This window comes from Micromys minutus (assembly GCF_963924665.1).
Source record: "Micromys minutus genome assembly, chromosome: 5".
Taxonomy (NCBI): domain Eukaryota; kingdom Metazoa; phylum Chordata; class Mammalia; order Rodentia; family Muridae; genus Micromys; species Micromys minutus.
The window spans coordinates 22,048,173-22,071,609 of record NC_137974.1 but is presented as its reverse complement, the minus strand read 5'-3'; the positions used below and the strand labels follow the sequence as shown (position 1 = coordinate 22,071,609).

At 36.2% G+C, this 23,437-nt stretch overlaps 1 protein-coding gene across 1 annotated transcript in view; it reads left to right on the top strand.

Moving 5' to 3' along the window:
- Positions 1-4,723: 4,723 nt before the first annotated feature.
- The window catches only part of KLHL1 (kelch like family member 1), a gene marked incomplete at both ends in the record, with an annotated part of 384,888 nt that continues 366,174 nt past the window's right edge, over positions 4,724-23,437 (top strand). Inside the window, one exon of the mRNA XM_080917315.1 lies at positions 4,724-5,232. Within this exon, the coding sequence (XP_080773441.1) occupies positions 4,724-5,232 (509 nt within the window). The remainder of the gene's footprint in view (positions 5,233-23,437) is intronic.

Sequence of the window (23,437 nt, the reverse complement as noted above, 5' to 3'; positions counted from 1 at the left end):
TGTGATATTATGTTTATTTGTTTTAAAAGAGAGAAATTTCTGACCTTCCATATAGGATAACTAAAGATCGCTGCTATGTAATACTCCTTCAAATATTTTTGAGAAGGTATATTATAATATTATTTTGGTTTAATATAAACATATTGAATTTTGAATGCTCATGTGTTTTACTAACTGGGGTGATTTAATTAATTTTATTAATATATCATTTTCCTAAAAAAATTTAAAAAGAAACAATAATGTTCTGAAAATAAGAACTTCAGTAGAACAGGACCACACACAAGTTTTAATCCAAGGAGGGAGGCAGAGGAAGGCAGAGTTCTGTGAGTCAAAGGACAGCCTGATCTACAGTCAGTTCCTGTACAGCCAGGGTTACACACTGGGATCCTGTCTCAAAAAATGATTAAATAAAACAATACAAAACAAGCAGACAGTAAAATTCTTTCAAACTTTAACCTGTTAGGATATTATTCTTGTATATTATTATTTAAGAAACAATAGATGCTGTAAATGGGTATCAAAAATATTGAGGAGAAGGAGAACCAGTATTCTTAGATGAGCATCATTCTACTGATTTTTGTTCTGAAAATAATTAGAAAAAAACAGGACGTATATTCAAATTTATGCTTTCTTAATACATAAATAGCTGACTTGTAGAATTTTTCAGGTGTTGTATTTAGCATTAGAGTTGGATTTAAATATTGTCTGAGCAGTTTCATATCTGAATGCTATGGGAATTAGTGATATTTTCTCTGTATTTATGCAGAAATATATTATAACTATGGTGATTCATTTAAAAGACCTCGACTGACTGAGAGAAGCTCAGTTTAAATCACCAATGGTATTTGAATATATGAACCCTTTTGTCTTTAAAAGAATCTGTATTGTTATTTTTGGCCCTATGTTAGTGTTCTTTGTAAGATTTCTTGTCTTAAACCATAGTTCAGCTGACTCACAGCAGGATTAGTATAAACTAAATAATTTTTCAGTGTGAACATTCTCAACAGTGTAAACATTCCCAGTAGTGTGAACACTTCTAACAGTGTGAATACTCTCAACAGTGTAAACACTCCCATCAATGTGCATACTCTCAACAACAGGATACAAGGAGCACAGTTCTTTTATTTTCCTGATATGTGGTAATTTAAATTTGAACAGGTGATAAATTGTTAAATATTTAAGAATGGATTTTTGCAAGATTTTATTTTTGAAAAAATAATCTATGAGATTTAAGCAAATTCTTAATTTTTTCTCTTCTACTCCCCCACATGCTTACCCTAAATCCTTCCCTCTCTTCTTTCCTTCTCTCACTTCCTCCTTCCCCCTTTTCTTCCTGTTCTATTTTCTTCATTTCTCATGAATTCATGAAATCAAAATAAAATTGCCATGTTTTCAAATCATTTTTGTTTATCCTGACTTCATAAATCGTGACTTTGTAAGGTCTAGTCTTTGGATTTGGTAATTCTTATTAATGATGTATGTGGATATATATATATATATATATATATATATATATATATATATATATATATATACATACATGCATGTATATATGTGTGTATGTATATATGTATATATATATGTATATATATATATATATATATATATATATATTAAGTAATTATTTCAGACATATCCAGATGGTTTGCAGCTTCTTTCTCAAGCATAAACCCCTAGCTAGTTGTAACCCTTTGGCCAGGAGAAATTTCAACAATGGAGTACAACTCAGGAGGAATGTTTCCAGGGATCAAACAAAGCCACAATGGCAGGAAAGTATAAAAGATCTCAGTCCAGGGGGTTAAAAAGACTGATCAAGCTTAGTTTGCAATGTTATCTCTGATGCCTAGCCTAACAATATATAAAAAATCCTGTTCGTTCTTCAACTCATAGTTTTGTGACTGTTGAAATTACTCTTTCTTCAATGTTTCTGTGATGTCCAAAGCTGTGCAGTTCAGGGTAATATTTGACCAGCATTCCAATTTGACATGATTTTATGAAATTTTAATTTTTAATATTTGAATTATGTAATTCACATATCTTCCTTGGAAAGGTAATTATTTCAAACATATATATTCAGATATAATGATAACCATAAAACTAGTTATCTTAATAATAAGTAGAGACATTGTTTCAAAAATAAAACAAGTATAGGGTTACCATATTAGGTTGAAGGGTATACCAAAATCAGGGTATAATAATTATATATATATATATATGTATATATATATATATATATATAATATGACATTCTAAATTCATCTTCATATATATGAAAACTCAATCTTAAATACTATTTATATCATAAAAACACTGATTTATAAAGGCATAAAATTGAAGCTACAGAAGACAACTAGAATTTTAGAGAAAAGTAGAAAAATAAAATTGAAATTTATGCTAAGAAAAATGAAGTTTATAATCTAGTGAGTTTTGGCATTAAGTATTATATAATGAAGAAAATACAGAAAGAGTCTTGTCTTCATTATTTGATTTCAAAACTTAAGTTAGAAAATCTGTGAGAGAGACCTTTATACAGAAACCAATTAATTGAATGAAATTCAAATTTTTACATTGTTTCTGATATAAGCAAAGTTTCTGTACTCTTTGAAATGTGTAGTTTCCTATGCTTTGTTTTCTTTTTCAATTTATTTTTTGTTTTGTTTTTTAGTATTTTTTTTCTTTAAGGTAAATAGCTAATAACATCGCATAAACATGATCTGTCACCATTGTTTGGTTTGAAAGATCTTTTCCTTTGTCCTAGTTGCTTTTGTCATTGAATAGTGGGAGAAAACTCCAAACACAAAGGATTTCAGTCCAGCTATCCTGGCATTAATCAATATTTCTTTGAAAGTGTGGCCTTGGTGGTCTTAATTTCTTCTTTTAAAATGTTCAATTCTATCTAAGAAGTATTTTCAGTTTTTCCTTTATTTTTACTTAAACTTGCAGCTTAGCAGTGAGGTAAGGGAAGAATAATCTAAGTGTACGGGAGTGTTTGATCCCTATGCCTTGCTGGACATTACTGAGCCAATGAATTCCAGGAAGGGCCAGGGCTCTATTCCTGATGGTGTGAGTCGTGAACTCGCAGCTTTCCTGTCCCTCCAGCCTCGATCAAAAGTTACCAGGCTCTATTTTATATGCTGGTCAAGAAAAATATAAGATGTTTTAAAGAAAGGAACCATAGTCCTCATCATTCAGAAAGAAAAATCACAGCTTTCCTCCACGGGCAGGCATCTTTTTGCAGGGTACTAGCCTTTGTTTTTGCCACTCTTCCGTGTAGTGCATCGTGGCCTTTATAACATGATTATGTATGAGAAGCTACCTTTTTATTCCAGTTTTTGTTTCTGTATCATAAAATGTTCTTGGTCATGAAGCTCTCACCAAACATTGATTTTGCCTAGCCTGTGGCTTATATCAAGCCCATCCTCTTTTCTTTCTTTCTTTTTTTTTTTTTTTTTTTTTTGGCTTGAGTCTGGTCCCCGGAGGTAAGGCACTGTCTGGATGCATTAATAGCAGCGCCACAAAGTGCCAGGACGATGGCATCATCACACTTTGATGACAGCATCCCTGCTTTTCGCTGTGTCTCATACGGAGGAACAGAAGGCTAAAGGTTAAAGGATGTGGCTTATTAAATAATTCAAGTCATTAACCTGCAACCTGCACACCGAGGCGGCCTATTAAGTTTACACTGCCATGATTCATGTTTGGTGTTTACTGATGGCTAAAGCATTTTGCCTGTTTGCTTTACTTTTATCACTATACAGTAATGTAGAGGCGAAGGGGGTGGAAAAAAAGGTGACAGACTTACGCAAGGGGACAATAAGAGCAGCAGACTCACTTGCATAAAGAAGATTGAAGTCTTCCCTCCCTCCCTCCCATCTCTCAGTATAGGCCCCAGTACACATCTGCGTCACTTACAGGGGAGGAGGGGGAGGCGCGGAGGCAAAGAGAAAAAAATCATACTGTGAGGACCTTGACAGGTTTCCTGGGCGGGCTTTTCTTTGGTTGCGCTATGTTTTTTCCCGGGATATTTATTTTTCTCCTTTACAAACTGACTATATAACCCGCCCCTTTTCTCATCTCAGAAAGCATTTGACTGTCCTTCGGACACCTGGCAAGCTCTCAGGGCGTTCTCCCAGAGGACAGGGATAGGGACGGGGAGCAGGTGCGCAGACCCTGCTTGGGGTTGGGGGTGCACTACTTGGGGGTCTTTTTTTCTCTGCACTCATCAAACACGGAACTCTGAGCTGGGAAGACAGATCTGAATAGCTTTCAAACCACAGCTCAGCACCGAGTGTGTTTCAGTGCAGAGGATCCAGCTGCCGCCACCTCTGGAGCTGGGGAGAGCTCAGACCTCCTTCTGTTCCTTTTGCATTTCCAGCCTTTCTTCCCTCCGGGTGGTCACCACGGGGGTCCCTGCGAGCTCCTCCAGGATTCTAAGCCCCTGGTATCCCAGGACTTCCTTCGATCTAGATCGGAGCTTTACCAAAGCTCAGATCCCAGGAAAAGACCCGGACTGAGCAGTGAGGCTCTGCAGCGCGCTCAAGGTGCTGGTGTGGTCACCTGGTGAGGCGCACAGCGCACAGCCCACTTGGCCACCTTTGGCACTTCATTTACACGGGGCGCATCCTGCCTATTCCTGTGTCTCCAGAAGCCACTGGCCACCCCAGTCCTCTCTCCTGGCTACTGGTGTGTGAGCTGCAGTCCATTGGTCCGCGGTACATTAAGCATGTCCAGCTCTGGGCGAAAAGACTTCGATGTGAAGCACATCCTGCGACTCCGCTGGAAACTCTTCAGCCATCCCTCACCAGCCTCTGGTAGCCCAGCGGGGAGCAGCTGCCTGCAACAGGAAAGTGGGGGAGGCAGCTTTGAGCACTGGGGTCCTAGCCAGAGTCGGCTGCTCAAAAACCAGGAAAAGAGCAGTGTGAGCGCTTTCTGGAAAAAACCTTCTTCCTCTTCCTCGTCGTCATCATCATCCTCCTCGTCCTCTGCTTCACCCGCTCCTTTCAATCCACTGAATGGCACCTTACTACCAGTTGCCACAAGGCTGCAGCAAGGGGCTCCCGGGCAGGGCACCCAGCAGCCCGCCAGGACTCTTTTCTACGTGGAGTCCCTGGAGGAGGAGGTAGAGACAGGCATGGACTTTCCTGGACCACAGGACAAAGGATTGGCCCTGAAAGAGCTCCAAGCGGAGCCTGCCAGCTCTATCCAGGCAACAGGTGAAGGATGTGGACACAGGTACTGTAAGTTCCCACCAAGCAGGTGTCAGAATAGTTCCTGGTTGCTGGTCATCCAGCCAATCTCCTAAAGTTTGAAAGGCATAGGATGAAAAGCTGAGCTAGATGCCAGCCTGTTTTGTTTTTATTATTATTGTTACCCAAGTTGAAATCTCATTAAAACTTTGCTCATTGATTTCCATTGGCTCAAACATACATTCTTTTTAACCAGTTCTTAGACTTCCAACTACGGAGTGCATATGCAGACATTGGAGAAGCTTCACGTTGAATTGTCCTTATTTCCTAGGTTATCCTGTCCTTCCATCACCCCTTGTCATTAAATCTTTCCATTACCTGCTGAGGACGAAGTCAGCTTTGAACACCAAAGTGCATTTCGTGTACTCTCCCTGTGGCTGGCTGAGCATGGTTGTCTGGAATAGCTGTGGTTTGACTCCATGTGTGAGAAATCAGAACTGAAACATTGTCATAGCTCTAATCTTCCCCCCAAGAGATGTCACCCTATCACCACTACCATCCCTTGGACCACTTTCTGCTCACTTTGCCTCTGTCCATGTACATGTTAGAATTAAACTCCACAGATAGTGCTCAGCAGTTATTGTGATTTCTTTTGGCTCAGTATAGAACTCTGCATAAAAATACTGAAGTAACATTATGCCCAGTTTATTTCAGGCATGACACTTGGCGTAGACTTCTGCTCCACTAAGGATTCAGGAAAGCCCTGGAAGATAAGCAGCTCTTGAGTTTCACAGTTTTTAGGATACTGAGTCATTATTATTCTAAATACATCATTTTTCATTTGAGCACAGGACGAGGATATGAAATGATTTGCATTTAGATTCATATGATATCAGAATACATTAGAGAAGAAGAAATAGACTAGAAATTCTAGAAAATGATAACTAATATGCTAAAAGGGTTGAATTGCCTCTGATAAATTAGAAACAAGAATTTTTTAAATTTTTATTTCATTAAATTATTTTTCATAACCTACATTAAGTTATATATATATATATATATATATATATATTATACATATTTATCATCATCTTGAAGAACAGGATGGTATAAATTAGCATTATCTTCTACAGCTTTAATCAAATAGTATTTGAGTTATAGGATCTTTGTACATATTCTGATATATTAACATAATTAACACAATGTAAGATCATTGTTTGTTAAAAAATTAATTTGCAATGTTCAAGTATGTAAAAAGTTTTCTACATATGATTCCTGAATTTGTTTTTCTGTTATCCAGTGAAGTAAAAAAGTTTACTAAAGTTATAATAAGCAAATGCCAAAAATATCATGAAATTGAGAGTCCATCTATTTATGTGATACTTAGAATACATAACTACTTGTATTTTGTTGGATTTTTGAGTAAAGAGAAATTAAGGGGTAGAGAATTACTAAAAAATATTTACCCTCCTGCTCATTTTAAACCAACAACTTTATTAAAACATTTTTTCATTTTTATTTATTCTTTATTAATTTCATACAGAAATACAAACATTTAAATCATATATATTTCCTGGTCTATACTAAAACTATTCCTTGATACTTAAAGAAACCCAATTCATATCTTCTTTTAAAAAGATGTTCGATACTTAAATAGCTCAGAAAATAGCATAAAGTAGCATATATGCATATATATATAAATCAAAATTTCAAATAAATTGACATAGCTAGCATTTTCTGAATAGCTTTTATATTAAAAAAATTTCCTTGTGAAAATTTAGTGAGTAAAGTAATTTGGGTGTCAGTATTTCATAAAAACTTTAATAAAGTTGGAATTGGCAAAAACTGAAGAACTGAGATAAAAGATTATAATCAAGTTTAAAATGTAAAACTAATAACCAAGTGGCAAGCTAGGAATAATCAATCTATTCGGCTTACTTTTGGAAATACCTCATTTCTTTTAATCACAAGTAATCTTGTCAGTGGCAAGAATTCTGAAAACAAAATCACCTTTACTGTTGGAATCAGTGTATCATAAAATTTTCTATATTGAATCTATTGAAAGTAAACTTCTGTCCCTCTAAATTTTTACTAAATTTTTCAGAAATGTAGATGGATGTGACATCCTTCCTAGCTTCTCGTTAGAGCATGTTTTTTGTGCTTTTTTAGTTTTACAGATCCTCGACTCAGTGTTCATGGGTGATTGAGAACTACCCGGTAAATGTAGCAATTAGTCATTCTAAATCCATGATATTTTAAATTTCTAATAAGTGTAGGGCTCATTGAGCAAGCAACATAGAAATTCCAAAGTAAAGAACTGAGGAGAAAACTTAGAACTTACAACTCTATTCTATCTAATATGGAATGTAGATCTAAATGTAAGAAAGCTGTATAGTATCCATAGTGATGAAGAACATGTAAACTAGGCAGGACATACAGGTTTGTCTTGTTGATACCACTAAGACATAAAATTTGATTGAATTTAATATTTATCATATTTCTCATCATCTCTTTACTGTGATAATTACCTCAACCATAAAGCAAAGTGTGCCTTACTTCCCCCACCCACTCTTTCTTTTTATTTGGTCTGGCAGCAAAGAGAAATACTGTTTTACACAAGTATGAATCCTCAGTTGGTTAAGTCTGTTTTATTAGAACTGCAGGTGGAGAACATTCAGATTAAAGCTACTCCTAACTTTGAATTTTGGAAGGATCAAATTTTTATGAACTTGAATCACAAAGACACCATGACAGACATAATCCAACTTTAAAAATGGTGCCATCTCAACTCATTCAATACCTACCACTTTATACCATGAAACACAAGCCTTAATCCCCCCTTCATCATGCCTTAAAATACTTTTACATCATAATTTGGTAACCTATGTTCTTATGTACTAATTTACATATATTTATGTACAAACTTAGTTAAATATATAATTCCATACATATATATATATGTTTATATATATATATATATATATGTATATGTATATATATATATATATATATTTCCCAAATTCTATCAGTTATATAAAAAGAAAAAGGCAATGTATTCTTATATTCATATTTATAATTTATATAACACATGATATATTATGGCATATGAATATATATCATAGCTTTATAAGTGATAGTAGGAAAAATTCATGTTTTACCTGTTTGTTCTTTCTGCTTTATTTATATTATACTCACCTAATTCCATGTTTTCAGCAAGGAATAGACAAGGATTCTATATTTCTCTCTCTAAATCTTTACCTCCCATGATCTCTTGTCTCATATATTCATCTTTCCATGTGACCTCTAGGATGAAGAAAAGAAATTTTGAATATACATATAAACAGAATTGAATTAAGTTTCCTTTTGTCTTATTCAATTTCTTTCTCCATTTCAGTAGCTCTTCGCACATTAGTATGAGCAAGGAAGATATCCATTGTGGTATTTTTCACCACTGATTTGTTTTTCCTTTCTGTCCAATATTTCTCTATCTCCACTGTTTATTCCATCCTTAGTTAATATCTTCTTACAATTCAGTGATTTTCTGTGTTACCTCATCCTTAAGCTTCATTTTCCTTTATATTTTCCCCTCATAACACTGAAGTCAATAAAAATCCTAACAGTAGAGAATGATCATCTTTTTTGTTTATTGCTTTGATACTGGTCCCTCCCCCCCCCCGAAGAATTCTACCAAATCAGAATTACTAATTCCAAGAATTACTGATCACAATCCAGATCACAAAATGCTCACTGCTCAAAGTAGTGATGAAAACAGCACAATTTTTAATGACAAAGAGGATAAAAGATGGTTTATTCTGAAGCCAAATATGAGTAATTGTGTCTTAGCAACAAATTTATGTTACCCCAAATTCCATGTTCCAGTGTGAAACCAATTCATGATTCTTGTTTATACTCACTGAACAGAGAGAGTGATGAATAAAGGTACTTTTAACATTCATTGGTGGAATCATTAGGTAGATAATAACCACAAGGTGAAATCTCACTTATAGGCATTGAATATTATCTGATGACTCTTAGCCTTTCCTATGGTGAAAACCACAGGTTAGCTTAGTGAATAAATTCTGGTCTTTTATCTGTTAGTCACAGTGCTCTTGGTCTGACAGAAAATGGGAAAAGAATGGCAATTTAGAGGACTGTAGATAGCCTCAGATAAAGTGTAATTAGGTTCTGGACGTGCAACAGTTAGAGCTGTTCACAGCACAATTTTAACTTGCCTCCAGCCTTTTCAGATATCACTTCTTCTAAGGGTTTTGATTCAGAGAAGGTAGCTACCTATGGTAGGTATGATTTACCATTTATCTGCTACCTCGACAGTACTCCTGATAGCCATTCTCCTCTGACTATTTCAGTGTCTCTGTATAAATGAGCAGTGCGTTAGCCTCTCAAACTTACTCATTCCTCTCTGATAGTTGTGTTTCCTCAATCAGCCATGTCCGAATTTAGTTTTCTTCATGAATGAGATGTTTTGAATAGAACATCTCTACCATTCTCAGAGAAATCATTTGTCTCCTAATAAAATAACACCCTCAGTTTTTTTGATGTAGAGTAACCGTATGGTTTTTTTTTTTTTTTTTTTTTTCATCAATTTGTTTGGAAGATCATGACACATGTTAGCATGTTAACAACTGTGTTGATTTCATCGTACGTCTCTAATTGAAAATTCTAAGTGGAGGAAGTGTGTTAATTTTACATGTCTCTTTGCTTCCTGCATTAAAGCATATCCATAAACAACAGTGTGCAATAATGAATATTTTTAATAATCACATTCGCTAATACTAAAAACTTGGTTATTAAAAGAATGACTGCTGAAATTTGGTGCTGTGTACATTTAAAACTGTCACACCCTATGATTATGGTGTACATACTTATTTCATTGGTATTAGAAAACACACAATTATTTGCTGATGTGTATCTTTTTTAGTGTAATTTAGCTTTTTGTTGATCAATAGTATTTGGGTATGTCCTAACGTGGAAAAAAATACTGGTTTTAGAGAGTAAATGTTTCATAGAAAATGTGCCTCTGTAGGTTGAAAACATTTTAAAATTATTCTGATAATTTTCATTTCTGTTTGCAATGCATTTGATCAGATAAACCCCCATTTCTGTTCTGTAATCTCTTCTGGATAGTCTCAAACTTTCCCTTTCATTCCATGCCTTCTTTACTATATCATTCTACTGTATCAAATCAGTACTTCCCAAATATGTAAATAGCTGTTAGTACATTCAATGAGCATGAACAACCTACAAGTGTCCACAAACCCAAAGAAAAAGTCCATCAATCACCCTTGCTGCCAATACTTGCCCTATAACCTCACCTAGAGATGGGGCCACCAGAGACATGCCCTATCTTGTTGGAGATCTGACTTGGTTGATGTTTTTCAGGTCTTGTACTGGTCACCAAAACTGCTACTATAGGTTCATGAGTATCCCAGACCAGCTGTCATGCTCCAAAGTTGCCTGCCTCACAGCCTTATGCACAGTCTTTCTGCTCTTAAATTCTTTTGTATCATCTTTTCCAGTTGTTCTTTGAACCCCAGAGGAAAGAAGATAGAAACAGATGTTTTACCTATGACTGGCCACTCAGTCACCTATTTGTAGCACATTACCTTGTTATGAGTCTCTGTACTAACCACTCCCCACTGAAAAAGCAAGCTTCTCTGATAACTGTTGACAGAAGTTTAGACCTATGAGTATGAATGTACAAATATTGAGAGAACTGTTTGACAACATGACTGCCAAAGGACAGGTTTAACATCACAGGGTTGGCTATGGAAGGTAGCAAAAGGGACTATGGTGATGTATATTGGGGTCATGCTGATAGCAGACAGGGAAGAGTGATCGCAATGGGTGATTTACAGGGCCAGTACCACTGATTGAACAAAGCTTAATTATCTGGGTTGGTAACAATATCCAGTGAGAAACTCTGAACTCTTTTACTTCTTAATGATAAACCATATATTCATATATATATATGACCATATGTATATACATATATATATATATATGTATGTATGTATGTATATGTGTATGTGTATATGTGGTGGATTGGGACTGAGCCCCTCAATCCATACTTTATTCTTTCCCTCCAACTTTCTTATACCTTCTTAAACAAAAGTTCTTTAAAAAATTACCTCATAGATAAAATGTTACACAAAAGGGAAGTTACAGAAGGATGCTGATGTTAAGTTCAAAGCAATATTTTGTTCTATAAGCTTATTATTATATACATTCAAAGCCCATTTTGACATTGCCTTGTTTCATGTGCATACCTGTGGTCTCATCCTTGGACCTGACCTAGAATAAATGTTTTTCCTTGGTCATAAATCTGTTCCAAGCTTCCTTTCTTATCTTAGTGCAATTAGCTTGTGACACATAAAGGTTTCTAGAGCTCTATTTGAAGCTTTTCAGAGAGCTAGAAATTACTTGTATAAATTTAGGAATTCTATAAAATCATTATAAGAAATTATTAAATCATCATTTTATCTAAACAACATTCCTACATGATCTGCATGTTCATTGATTTGCAGAAAATGTGCTAAATGGGGTGGGCTGATATTCAGGAATTGTTGGTCTGTTTAATAATGACAAAAAGGCATATCAGTAACAAAAAAATAATCTTTGGTTAAAAATCTCTGAAGGCCCTGTGCCTACCGGTCACATTCGTGCAACATGGTGGACCAGAAAACTTACTGGCATGCCTTTGGCTTTTCCTAGATGGCTCGTGATACATGACCATTTAGCAAAGAAACAGCAGTAGGTTGCCCCTTGAATGTGACCTCTTCAGCTGTAGAACTTTAGCCAGGTTGTAGACGAGAGTGCCTTCTTGTGGAACAAAAATGAATTTGGAGAGCTGATGCATGTTCCATAGCATTCATGACACTAAAAAATACATCTTGTTTGTTTGATCAGAATAATAGCATACAGGGTCCACTCAGAAGTAGAGAAAAGCATCAATGTCCCCCACCTCCCAGAGCTTGCATGGCACTTTTCAACACTATGAAAGTAGCCATAAAAAGTATACTTCCTGGATTTACACATCAGGAAGTAAAGTTCCTGGAGAGAAAAATAAAATAAAATAAGATTGATTTTTCTGTGTCTTGCAGTAAAATTGTATGGTGACTTCAGAAACAGGATCATATCTTTCAGTTATAGTGACTAGCCAAGGGAAAGGGTAATAGCCAGTACTGCTTTTAAATTCTCCAGGCAATACACTACTCTCTTATTTTTCTATTGCAGTTACAATACACCAAAATCAGAGCAAATTATAAAAGAAAGCATTTAACTGGGCTTATAGTCAGGGGACTAAAGTTCATTATCATGGAGTGACAGTGTAGTAGAAGAAACTGTCATGGGCAACCCATTAGAGCTGACCACTCAAATACAGTTTATAGCTTATTAAGAATCTTATCCCAGCCTGCTGGGACTATATATTCAGACCTAAGTGTACCACCTAGGGTCCGGAGCACAGGGTTTCTAAGGCAAAAACAATGTTCTGACATATTGAAATGCAGCTAAGCTGAAGAGGTCTTTGCTTAAGCAAGCACTTTAACAGAAGTGAAGATAAGCAGTTATCTGGAGGGAGTTCTGCACAAGCAGAGATTTTAACAGAAGCTAAGTTTATTTAGCTAAAATAACCCGACTTTGGGTTCTTAGAAGAGGTTTGGGTTATTTTTCACAAACATCTCTATCAAGAAGAGCAACTTCGTTTAAATCTTGTGCTTTCAGCAACAACACAAAGCCAAGGAACTTCTACACTGTCCTATCTTATCATATTCTCTACTGGTTCTATGGTTAGGAGTAAGTTTTATTAGCTACTCAAACCTATGAATTATTTCATGAGGAATTTCCCCTAAATATTATATACATTCTTGTAGTGGGGTACCTTTTCCATTCTGAGACACCAACAAATATTTATAATCTAAACAAATAAATCAAATTTATGTAAATCCAACTTCTACTCCTTTTGAGACCCATTTTCTCCTGCCCAAAATCCTTATAGGATCTTCCTTCTACCTTTGGGGTTTACCTGAGTATGCCGGACACATCTAAAAGTATTGTCTTTATTTAGGCTTTAAAATTTAGAACACAATGACTGGGTTTGAGTTCAGCCATCTCTGTGGCTTGTATTAGAGTTTTCTAGAGTCACAGAACTTAAGAATAGTCTCTATATAGCAAGGTATTTGTTGATGACTTACAGTCTGTAGTTCAATTCCTTAACAATGGTCAGCAGGAGCCGTGAAGTCCAAGGACCTAGCAGATGCTCAGTCCCACAAGGCAAGAAGAAAAAGCCCCGCAAGGCAAGAAGACAAAGCCCCACAAGGCAGGCAGGTAAAGAAAGAGATTGTGGTTCATTCCAGAAACAGTCAAGTTGACAGCCAGAAATAGGCACTACACCTGAGTATGCCTGACACATCTAAAAGTAATGTCTTTATTTGAGCTTCAAAATTTAGAACACAATGACTCTGGCTTTTGGGCAAGTGCCTTACCATTTGCCTTTCTAGATCTGCAACATCCATCATCCTGCATTTTCCTAATTAGCCAGTTCTTGTTTCACACAGTCTCACTGCTGGCTGCATTGTGAGCCGTCGGGTAAGACTTACCAAGATGTGGAGTGGTCTGATTTGTTTCCAGGTATTTTCAAGGCAGAAAACTCGGCTTCTCTGTTGACTCTTGTTTCTGCCAAAATTTTTTTTCTCCTTGTCATTTGTAAATGGATGAAGGCCACTGTCTTGTGTAACTAGACAGCCTCCAAAATGGCTAAGATTTTGTGGTAGTTTAGATATGTATGTTCCCATAGCCTCGGTTATTTGAATGTCTGACCTGTAGGGAGTATCATTATTAAGAAATGTGACCTTGTTGAAGTAGGTGTGTCATTATGGGAGTGGCTTTGAGGTTTCATATGCTCAAACTACTGTCAGTGTGGTACACTGTCTTCTTTTGCTGCCTGAATATTTAGAACTCTCAGTTCTTACCCTAGGGTCTTCCTGTACACTTCTATGTTTACTGCCACCGTGATAGTGGAACAAACTTCTGAAACTGTAAGCCAGCCTGAAAAAATATGTCTTATTTAATAAGAATTGCTATGGTAATGGTGTCTGTTCACCGCAATGAAATCCTAACTAAGACAGATAATTCTATATTTGTTATTTTTTTCTTGCTGTGGTTAACAATCTTCTTCCTCTGTATAGAGCTCCTTAGACATGATCCCTCTTGAAAGCATATCAGCTATCAATGTATGTGGTGATATCCTTGTCTTTCCCCAAGCACAGTGCTTGAATCAAAACTGAAAGCTCAGCTCATTGAGCTGACTGAGTGTTGCTAGCTTAAATATTGAGTTTAGATAATCTTAATTCATCTTCACTGCCCCTGCCTACCTGTCTCACCTTAGAAAAAAGTATCCCCATCTGCATTTGTCAGGATTCACTTAAGATACAGAACTTATCAAATGGCTTTATATAGTAAGGAAATTATTGATGAGTCTGGAGTCCAATTCACCCAACAATGGGCAGCTGTGAATGGGAAGTCCATAAATCTAGTAGTTGCTCAGTCCCATAAGGCTAGTTCTTTCATCTGGTCTTCTGTTATAAGCTAGAGCCCTGAAAAAGTAGATCCCAACAGATGTGCTCACAAGTGGGTGGGTTTTCTTTCTTTTATTGTCTACATGAAGGCCTCCAGCAGAAGGTATACCCCAGATTATACATGTGTTCCACCATCTCTAGATATGGAACTTCTTTTCTTCTAGACTAGCCTTAAACTCAGAGATCTACTTGCCTCATTCTCCTGAGATTAGTGGTTTTTGCTACCTTGCCTGTGTCAAAGCTTTTCATGGCCACTATACCTCAAGATCTGGATCAAAATATGCCCTTCGCTTCCAGATTCTAGTTCATTCCAGGTGTAGTCAAGTTGACAACCAGGAATAGCCATCACACTATCTGTGAATAATACAGGTGTCCTTGATGGGATGTTAGACAAATCAGTCCTGGTAAATTGGCCCAGGCCATTCACTATAAAACAGCCATTCATGGACCCACAGGAGACTGGCAGGGTGGAGGGGTAATGTCTTGTGAACTGAATGTATGATTGCTCTAGAAAAGACTAGGATTGGTTTGCTTGGACATCAGCTATTCATTTCTCGGGTGCACCCCTCATGAGGGCATCAACATATTTCAAAGCTGTCAGAAACAGCCTAAATCCTAAAATCAATTTGTCAGGTATTTTTACCAGCAGGGTGGTGGCAGTTATGATCCTCATACATACTGGATATCCTACAGCAACCAGCTCCACCCTCCTGGACAGACATGCATGAGTTCCTTCCAGGGTCTCAGAGACTCCTAGGCGATGTTTCTCACCATATCCATTTACAAGTATGATGGATTACATTTGGGATGCCCAGGCTAGGCCATACATCAGAGCCATTTTCAAGGTTTTAAATGCTCTCTAATGAGTCTCAATTCATTACAAAATCCCAAAACGCACAGTGGGGCTTGGTGATCCCAACAAATTCCATTATCCATAGACACAAGTTTTAAGCCACCCTAGGAATTCCTGTAATGTTTGGTGTTTTTGTTTGTTTGAAGTGGGAAAGAAAATTTGCAAGAAGCTGAAACACAGGTGTATGAAAACATTTGCTGCCCTTCTTCTGAGTTGTAGACCGCAAGGATGCACAACTAATAATCTGTTCTCCTGGGCCTGGAGGGCCTAGAAAAGCCTTCTGTTACCTGTCTGCATTCCTGCCAAATGCAAGAGTAAAGGGGTGCACTCTACACACTGGAGCCAGGGGATTTGTGCAGAGTTCACATAATTCCGACAGATCTCCACCCAGGGTCCCACCAAACAGTGCTGCCTGGTCCCTAAAGCCCTTCCCATGGCCTGTTTTTCATATTTATTCTCTTCTTTGGTTTCTCAAGGGCCTCAATCACAACAGGAAGGAGTTTCCCTGTCTTTTATCAGTTGCATCTTAGTTCTTGTGATACTTCTTCAAAGTATGTGCTCCTATATATTCCTTCAAACTATTCTAATTTCTCAGGATTTCTCCTTAGGCCTGGGACTGACTAGATCACAAAAGCAACATTAGTTCATGCTTGTTTAGGGGGTATCTGAGTGTATGGGTGTGAATATCAAATATATCTTATCAAGCCTTTCATGAATCTCAGTGAGCGATTCATGAGGTCCTTGAGTACGTTTACCTAAATTAAAGCAGCTGATACATTTTCTGGCTGCTTCTTTCACTCCTCCCAATAGCATTTAATGGCCTTTAACCTTAGTATTATAATCCTAACTGTGTCCAGTGGACAGGAAGCTCCATTCTATCTTTAGCTTTGGATCAGGCAGTATTACACCATTTAGCTCCTAAATAAATTTCTGCTTTCCAGCAGGATTCAATCTTGCATCTTGAGAATAAACATAGTGGCTAGGAACTATGGGCAATGACCACAAGTTGACTAATGTATACAGAGAACAATTTCAACAAGCTGGTAAGGCTTGCAACTTCTATGAAAGGGAATGATTTGGGGTCTTGCAATTAATATAACTCACTGAAAGAAAATAACATAAACCACATATGAGAAAGAAGCTAAACAGATTTTTTTCTCAGTGTATACATAGCAGTAGTAATAGCTAGCCACTAATGAAGCCTCAGTTGCAGCCAGGACATATAACAGTAATTATTATAAAAATATGGGGTAACCTTTTATTCTGCATGGACAAGCCATGTGACACTGTAGAGTATCTTTATCTCAGGGGGTCCATGCTGCCACCAAGTACTTGCAGACCCCAGCTTCCTTTCACCCAGTCAGTCTGCTCTACCTGCTCTGGCAGCTTCTGACCCAGGTGGTCCACAAACGTCCCAACATGCTGTTTCCACTCCCTTTCCCTTGGCGGGTTGTTACCATGCCTAGCACACACACATTTCAATTCCATTTCAGGCTTTGTGCATCCTACCACTGAACTTTCTTTTCACCCAATTAAGTCGCCACATCAATGAACACACAAAAGGACTCTTAACAACCTGTATTTATGTGCAGAGAACATTTCCATCTGCCACCATGTTGACTTCCAGCTCCTTCCCCTTCTACTTCTTCTTCCTGCTCACTGTGATTCTTCTCTCTTCCTCTGCTACTCCATCCTTCCTAGACTTTTCCCCCATCAACCCTTCTGTTTCATCCAAAGATAGGCTGGACCCATCTAGCTGCATAATGGGATCATCTTATAAGAAGGGGACATCACATCAGGGTTGGGCAGCCTGACATATCTTGTGAGCCTTGCAGGCAGCAGTGGCTATAATCTTTTGAAGGCTCACTTCCCTTTACAATTTAGATGTGTTTCTCCAGTGAAGGGAACTGACAAAAACATTCAGAAATACCTAGGGAGAGGCAGTCATACATGGAGACACATAGTAAAGATACATTCATACCTCCAAAGAGAACAGGGAAATCTGCAGATGTCTTACATAGTTCCCAGGTATAGTATTTGCAGTTGTATCTAATTTCCCTTCTTGCTCGTGAAAAAGATGGTACCTTTTATAGACCAAACTTGTCTTGTTTCTTCCTTGGTCTACTCTAAAAGCTCAGGAAATGGAGAAGAAATTCCTGAAGTCACACTGAAACATGATTTTCAGTGTACCTTCAATATCCTTCTGGGATATCAAGGTACCTCTGAAGCATTTAACAGAGATTTTTCAGAAGATTTTCTTGGTGTACTGCACATCTCAGGGTGGGCATCCCCTCAGAGGCCTGTCAGGCTAGAATATTATTTCCTGCTCTTAGGGGTCCAGAAAATCCTAAGTTCCTGGACATGGTATCAGTGGATTTAACTGGGGCCTGCAAAATATTGCTGGAATCTCATCAGAGATGTCTACTCATACAGTCTTCAATGCAGCTCTCTCTGGAGTTTTGACCTAAATGTAGCACATACTTTGTGCCCATGATGCTCTAATTTCTGTATATTCTACTTTATTGGTGAGGCTTTCCAGTAGGTGTTTTTTATTTGACTTATTTGACTTTTCACTTCCAACAAAGGCTTAAATTTGTTTTTGGTCAGAAAATAAATCTCTTAATACAATCTTATTTTATATATTTTATGTCATTTGGCTATTTTGTTGCTTTTCTCTCTGTCTGTCTCTGTCTGTCTCTGTCTCTCTGTCTCTCTGTCTCTCTGTCTCTCTCTCTCTCTCTCTCTCTCTCTCTCTGTCTCTCTCTCTCTCTCTCTCTCTCTCTCTCTCTCCCTCTCTCTGATTATATTCATGTTACCTTAGACCTGGCAAAGTATAGCAATAGTTATTACTTTCATTTTTGTCTAAAAGTTTTTCAAGCAAATGTTCACTTCTGTGATTAACAATTTGTAGAGGAGGTATGCTGTCTTAGAAGTTTAGGTTTTTTTTTTTTTCTTTTTTTGTGTGAGTTTGCTTTGTGTTCGGTTTTCCTGTTTTTAAATTTGTATATATGGAATTTGTTGGTTTTTTTTTTTTTTCCTTCTTGATTTAAAAATACAAGTCACTATTATACTTTACAGGAAGTATTTACAAGTTGGAGAAAATAAAAGCCAACAAAAAACAAGAATATTGTTATAGTGTTGGGGTATTATTGTGATTGGTGGGACTTGAATGTAAGGATGTAATCTTCATGTTCTGTGGAAGCCCACAATTAGAGGACACTCTTGCATGGCAAAGCCATTCAACGCTTCACTGGTCTTTGCTGATTGTAGCTAGTCTCCAGTTTGTATGGAAAAATGACACAGAGATAATCCCAGATATTTCAGCTGATTCTTGTTGCTTCCACTGACTTCTGCCAGTTTAGCATAGCCTTGCTGCATCTGCTGGATTGTGCTTCCAGTACTGATTTGTGCTTGCTATTCTCTAGAGTTCCAAAACTCCCTTTCCTTTCCCTCCTACCTCTGTTCCGTGGGCTAGAAGGGAGTTTGAAGTGTTTAAGAACCTTCAATAGAGTAGGTTTTGAAAAAACTCTAAGCCTATAGTAAACACAGTTTCTGATGAATTTTTTGGAAGTATTTGATCCCTGTCTTATGCTATGTTAGTTCTTGCCTCCTTCTTCCTGAGTTTCTTGCCTCTTCTACTGAAAGTTTTGAAAATCAGTACTCTTAATTAATGGGTATGGGTCACAGACCAATATCAAACTGCATTGAAATGTCACAGACATTAGTTGGTTCTGACAGTATGGTTTCAGAAGGAAAAGAATTAATAACTCAGCTTGAATCACAAAATGAATTGACACTGAGTACTACGGGCTACTATTTCACTAAAGTGGTGCTCAGAAAGTGGTGTCATGGAACACCTTGGTTTAAATTCTATTTTGTTCCTTACCATGAATTTTAAAATAAAAGCAATATGGTTGGGTATTACTGCTCAAATTAATGTTTTAATTATTTATCTAAAATTTGAGCACTGGACAGTCTACTAATATTCAAACTGCATAAATATAAGTAAAAAAATAAATAAATGGATAAAATAATTAAGGGTAATATTTTCTCTGGGGAAACAATTTTACATATTTTATGAGTTTATCAATATTAAATGTGTCATACCTAGAAACTTCTAGGTTTTGAAAAGACCATTTCCAGGGTAGTTTTGCTGAATGCGGAGGTGAAATATAATAAGCATGTGACAGTGACGCTGGATCTACAGGTACTTGAATTTCTCTTTAATTTTCTGTTTAAAAAAAAAAAGAACTTAAAAACAAGACAATAAAGAAATTTTTATTTATTCACCCAGAAACCTAAATGATCATATTTTTACCTCCCAACTTAGATTGCTGAGATTAAAACATACAATTAAGATGTTTTCTGCTACTTTAAGCTGTTTAGCAAAAAAAAAAAAATCTTTCTTATTTCATGAAAAATCAACATTTAGATAACACTGAATATAATATTGATCATATTTCCATTTGTTTGCTTTATTCCAAGCTCCAAAATCAAAATTGTGTCTATATAGATATAACATTTGAACATCTATCTTCATATTTAAACCCAGTCAGAATGGCTAAGATAAAAAACTCAGATGACAGCAGATGCTGGCAAGGATATGGAGAAAGAGGAACACTTCTCCACAGCTGGTGGGAATGTAAATGGTACAACCACTCTGGAAATCAGTCTGGCTGTTCCTCATGAAACGACATAATACTACCTGAAGACCCAGCTGTACAACACTTGGGCTTCTAATTCTTAAGCCTTCTATTGTGTTCCTTTTCTTCCATTGCTTTATTTTGCTCAACTTAGATTTGATAGGTTTGTTTCATCTTATTTTATTTTGTTTTTGTATTATTTCTTAGAAGGCCGAGCAATTTCTTTTTCTTTCTTTCTTTCTTTTTTTTTTTTTTTTTTTTTTTTTTTTTTTTTTTTTTTTTTTTTGACTTGCTTTTGTAAAACTTTTTATTCTTTTATTGACAATGGATTTTTTTCTTATACAATAAATCCTGACCACTTTCTTCTCTTTTCTTTCCCCATTCTTTGCCACCCCTTCTCCTTCCTAGATTGTCCTAATTTTTGTCTCTCATTAGAAAAGAACAGGCTGAGTAGTACTCCACTGTGAAGATATACTACTCAGCTATAAGAAACAATGACTTTATGGAATTTCTAAGAAAATGGATGCATCTAGAGAATATCATCCTGAGTGAGGTAACCCAGTCACAAAAGAACAGACATAATATGCAGTTATTGATAATTGGATAATAACTCCAGAAAGCTCTGAACACCCCAGAAACAACATATATTCTATGTGAAGCTCAAGAAGTTCAAGAAAAACAAAGGTCAAAAAAATAAAAAATAAAAAGAAAGAAAGGAAGGAAGCCTCTGTTCTTCTTAGGGAAAAAAAAGTATAGCACCCTCTCAGAGTGTGGTACACCTGGACCTCAAATCATTAATAATCCAAGAGCTAAGATAATAGAATTGTGGCATTTTTTTGTATAAACAGATCATTATGCTTAATCTATACCCAACAAGAAATCTGTTTCTATGTTACATTCTGTCCTACATGTACTTCATGCTTGCTTATGGTAACTAGTGGGATTTCTATGCATGCTATCAAACCTCTAAAAAATTAAGTACTGACAAAATTATTCATATAATGTTATGCCAAAATGCCTTTAAAAATCTGTAAATGTGTCCCTCTGTTTTTTAAATAAAGTGGTAAGGAATAATAGTAATAAAAAAAGAAAAGAACAATCTTCTAAGAGATAAAACCAAACATGTCTAAATAATTCATAATAAGTAAAGCAAAAGTGAGAGTTTCAAAATTGGACACTGTAGCACAACTGCAGGCAATAACTTGTAAGAACAGACACAAAATCAGAGATCTGCTTATTTTCAGAGTTAGGAGTTCCATAGAAAAACTAAGCTAATAACCACAATAGATATGCAAGGACCATTCGTGCTACTGCTTTGGTCCTTGTGAGCTCATATACATACACCTTGCCTAGTTGACTTAGAGGATCTCACTCTCCTGTAGTTATCTACTCTTTCTGGTTCCCATCCACCTTGGATATTACAGGATTAACCAAACCCTTAGCTGTATAATTTGATGGAGACATCAGTTTAGACTCTACACATAATGTCTGTCTGTGAGTATTTGCCTTTAATTCCATCTGTCCCAGAGGAGGCCTCACTGATGATGAATGATGAATGGATAAGGCATTCATTTATAAGTATAGAAGAATCTCAGTAGAGTTTATTTTGTTGAGTTTTTAAACCACAAGTGTTTTCTTTATCTTAGTTTTTTTGGGGGTGGGGAATCTTTTTTCTGGGTCTTAGTCATTCAAACAGTATATATTAATATTTTTGTTTTTATGAGTGGGCCTTAAGTCAAAATCAGATATTGGTTTGCTATTCCCACAAGATCTGTGACATTGCTGCCTTAGCATATTTTACAGGTAAGATTGTAGGCTACTAGTGTTGGGGCTGGGTTGGAGACCATGTTGGTTTTTGTTTTAGTCTTTTTGTTTCTATGTTTATTTTTTTCTGTTGGGGGGTTGGTAGCCTGCAGTGTGTTCTCTTTCATGAAAAAGATTAGAAGAACATAGGGTGAAGGCTCCATTTAGTTACACCAGCTAGATTTTTCATAAGTTCAGTGAATTAGATGATTGTCCTCAGCTATGGGGTCTCTCTGCCAGTTTGAGAGTAGCCATTTGTTTTACCCTGGCATGCTTGGAGATTTTCATAGGTTCTCTTATGGTTGACAACATAAATGAATTTAAACAGTTCTGCCACCATCTCAAATGCCCCTCAATTCCAGCTATCTCTCCCTAACTTCTCTTCTCCATTTCATCTTTTCCACACCTTATTCCCCCTTCTTATATCCACTAAACTACAATATCGCTATAAAATTGATTTAATTTACCTGTCCTTGAGGCAAATAGATACAAACATTAGAACCTTCCTCTTTATATCTCTAGTTATATAGATTATAATTTGTTAATAACTTGTAGTGACTCATATCTACTAATAAGTGAATATATAACATGTTTGTCATTCTAGGTCTGGGTTATCTCACTTAGAATTTATATTTTAGGTCCATCCATTTGTTTTAACATTTCTTGATGTTGTTTTTTAAGCTAAATGATACTTTTGTGTTAATATAACACATTTCCATTATTCATTCTTCTGTAGAGGGACATCTAGGTTTTTTCCAGTTTCTGGTTATCTTGAATAGAGCAGCAATGGATGTGACTAAGCAAGTTTCCTTGTGGAAGTTTAGAGTTTTATTTTTATAAATATAATATTTATGTTTATAAATATAATATTTGTTTATCAATATTAATATGTTATAAATATACTAATTTTTATTTAAATAATTTAAATATGGATATTATAAATATATCAAAGATATTTATTTTATTTTATGGATGAATGTTATGCATGCATGTATTACTTGTGTATGCCTAATTCCTTGGAGGTTAGAATGGCATGAGATCCCCAGGGACTGGAGTTACAGACTATTCAGAAACATCATGTAGGTGGTGGGAACTAAACCTTGGTTCTTTGCAAGATTTATAACTGATATAATCTCTGAGTCCTTTATCCACATATATAGGACATGCAATATCAAAAAAAATTACAATAGTTTGTTCATAAACATAAGATATTTGTGGACAATTTTTTTCTAAAACAGTATAACATTTTTATATTATTACTTTGTGTTTGTTAATAAATGATACTAATCAGTGATACCAAATAATATGAACACTCCCATGTTTAAATTTATTGTTAAAACTAAAAGTCCTAGAGAA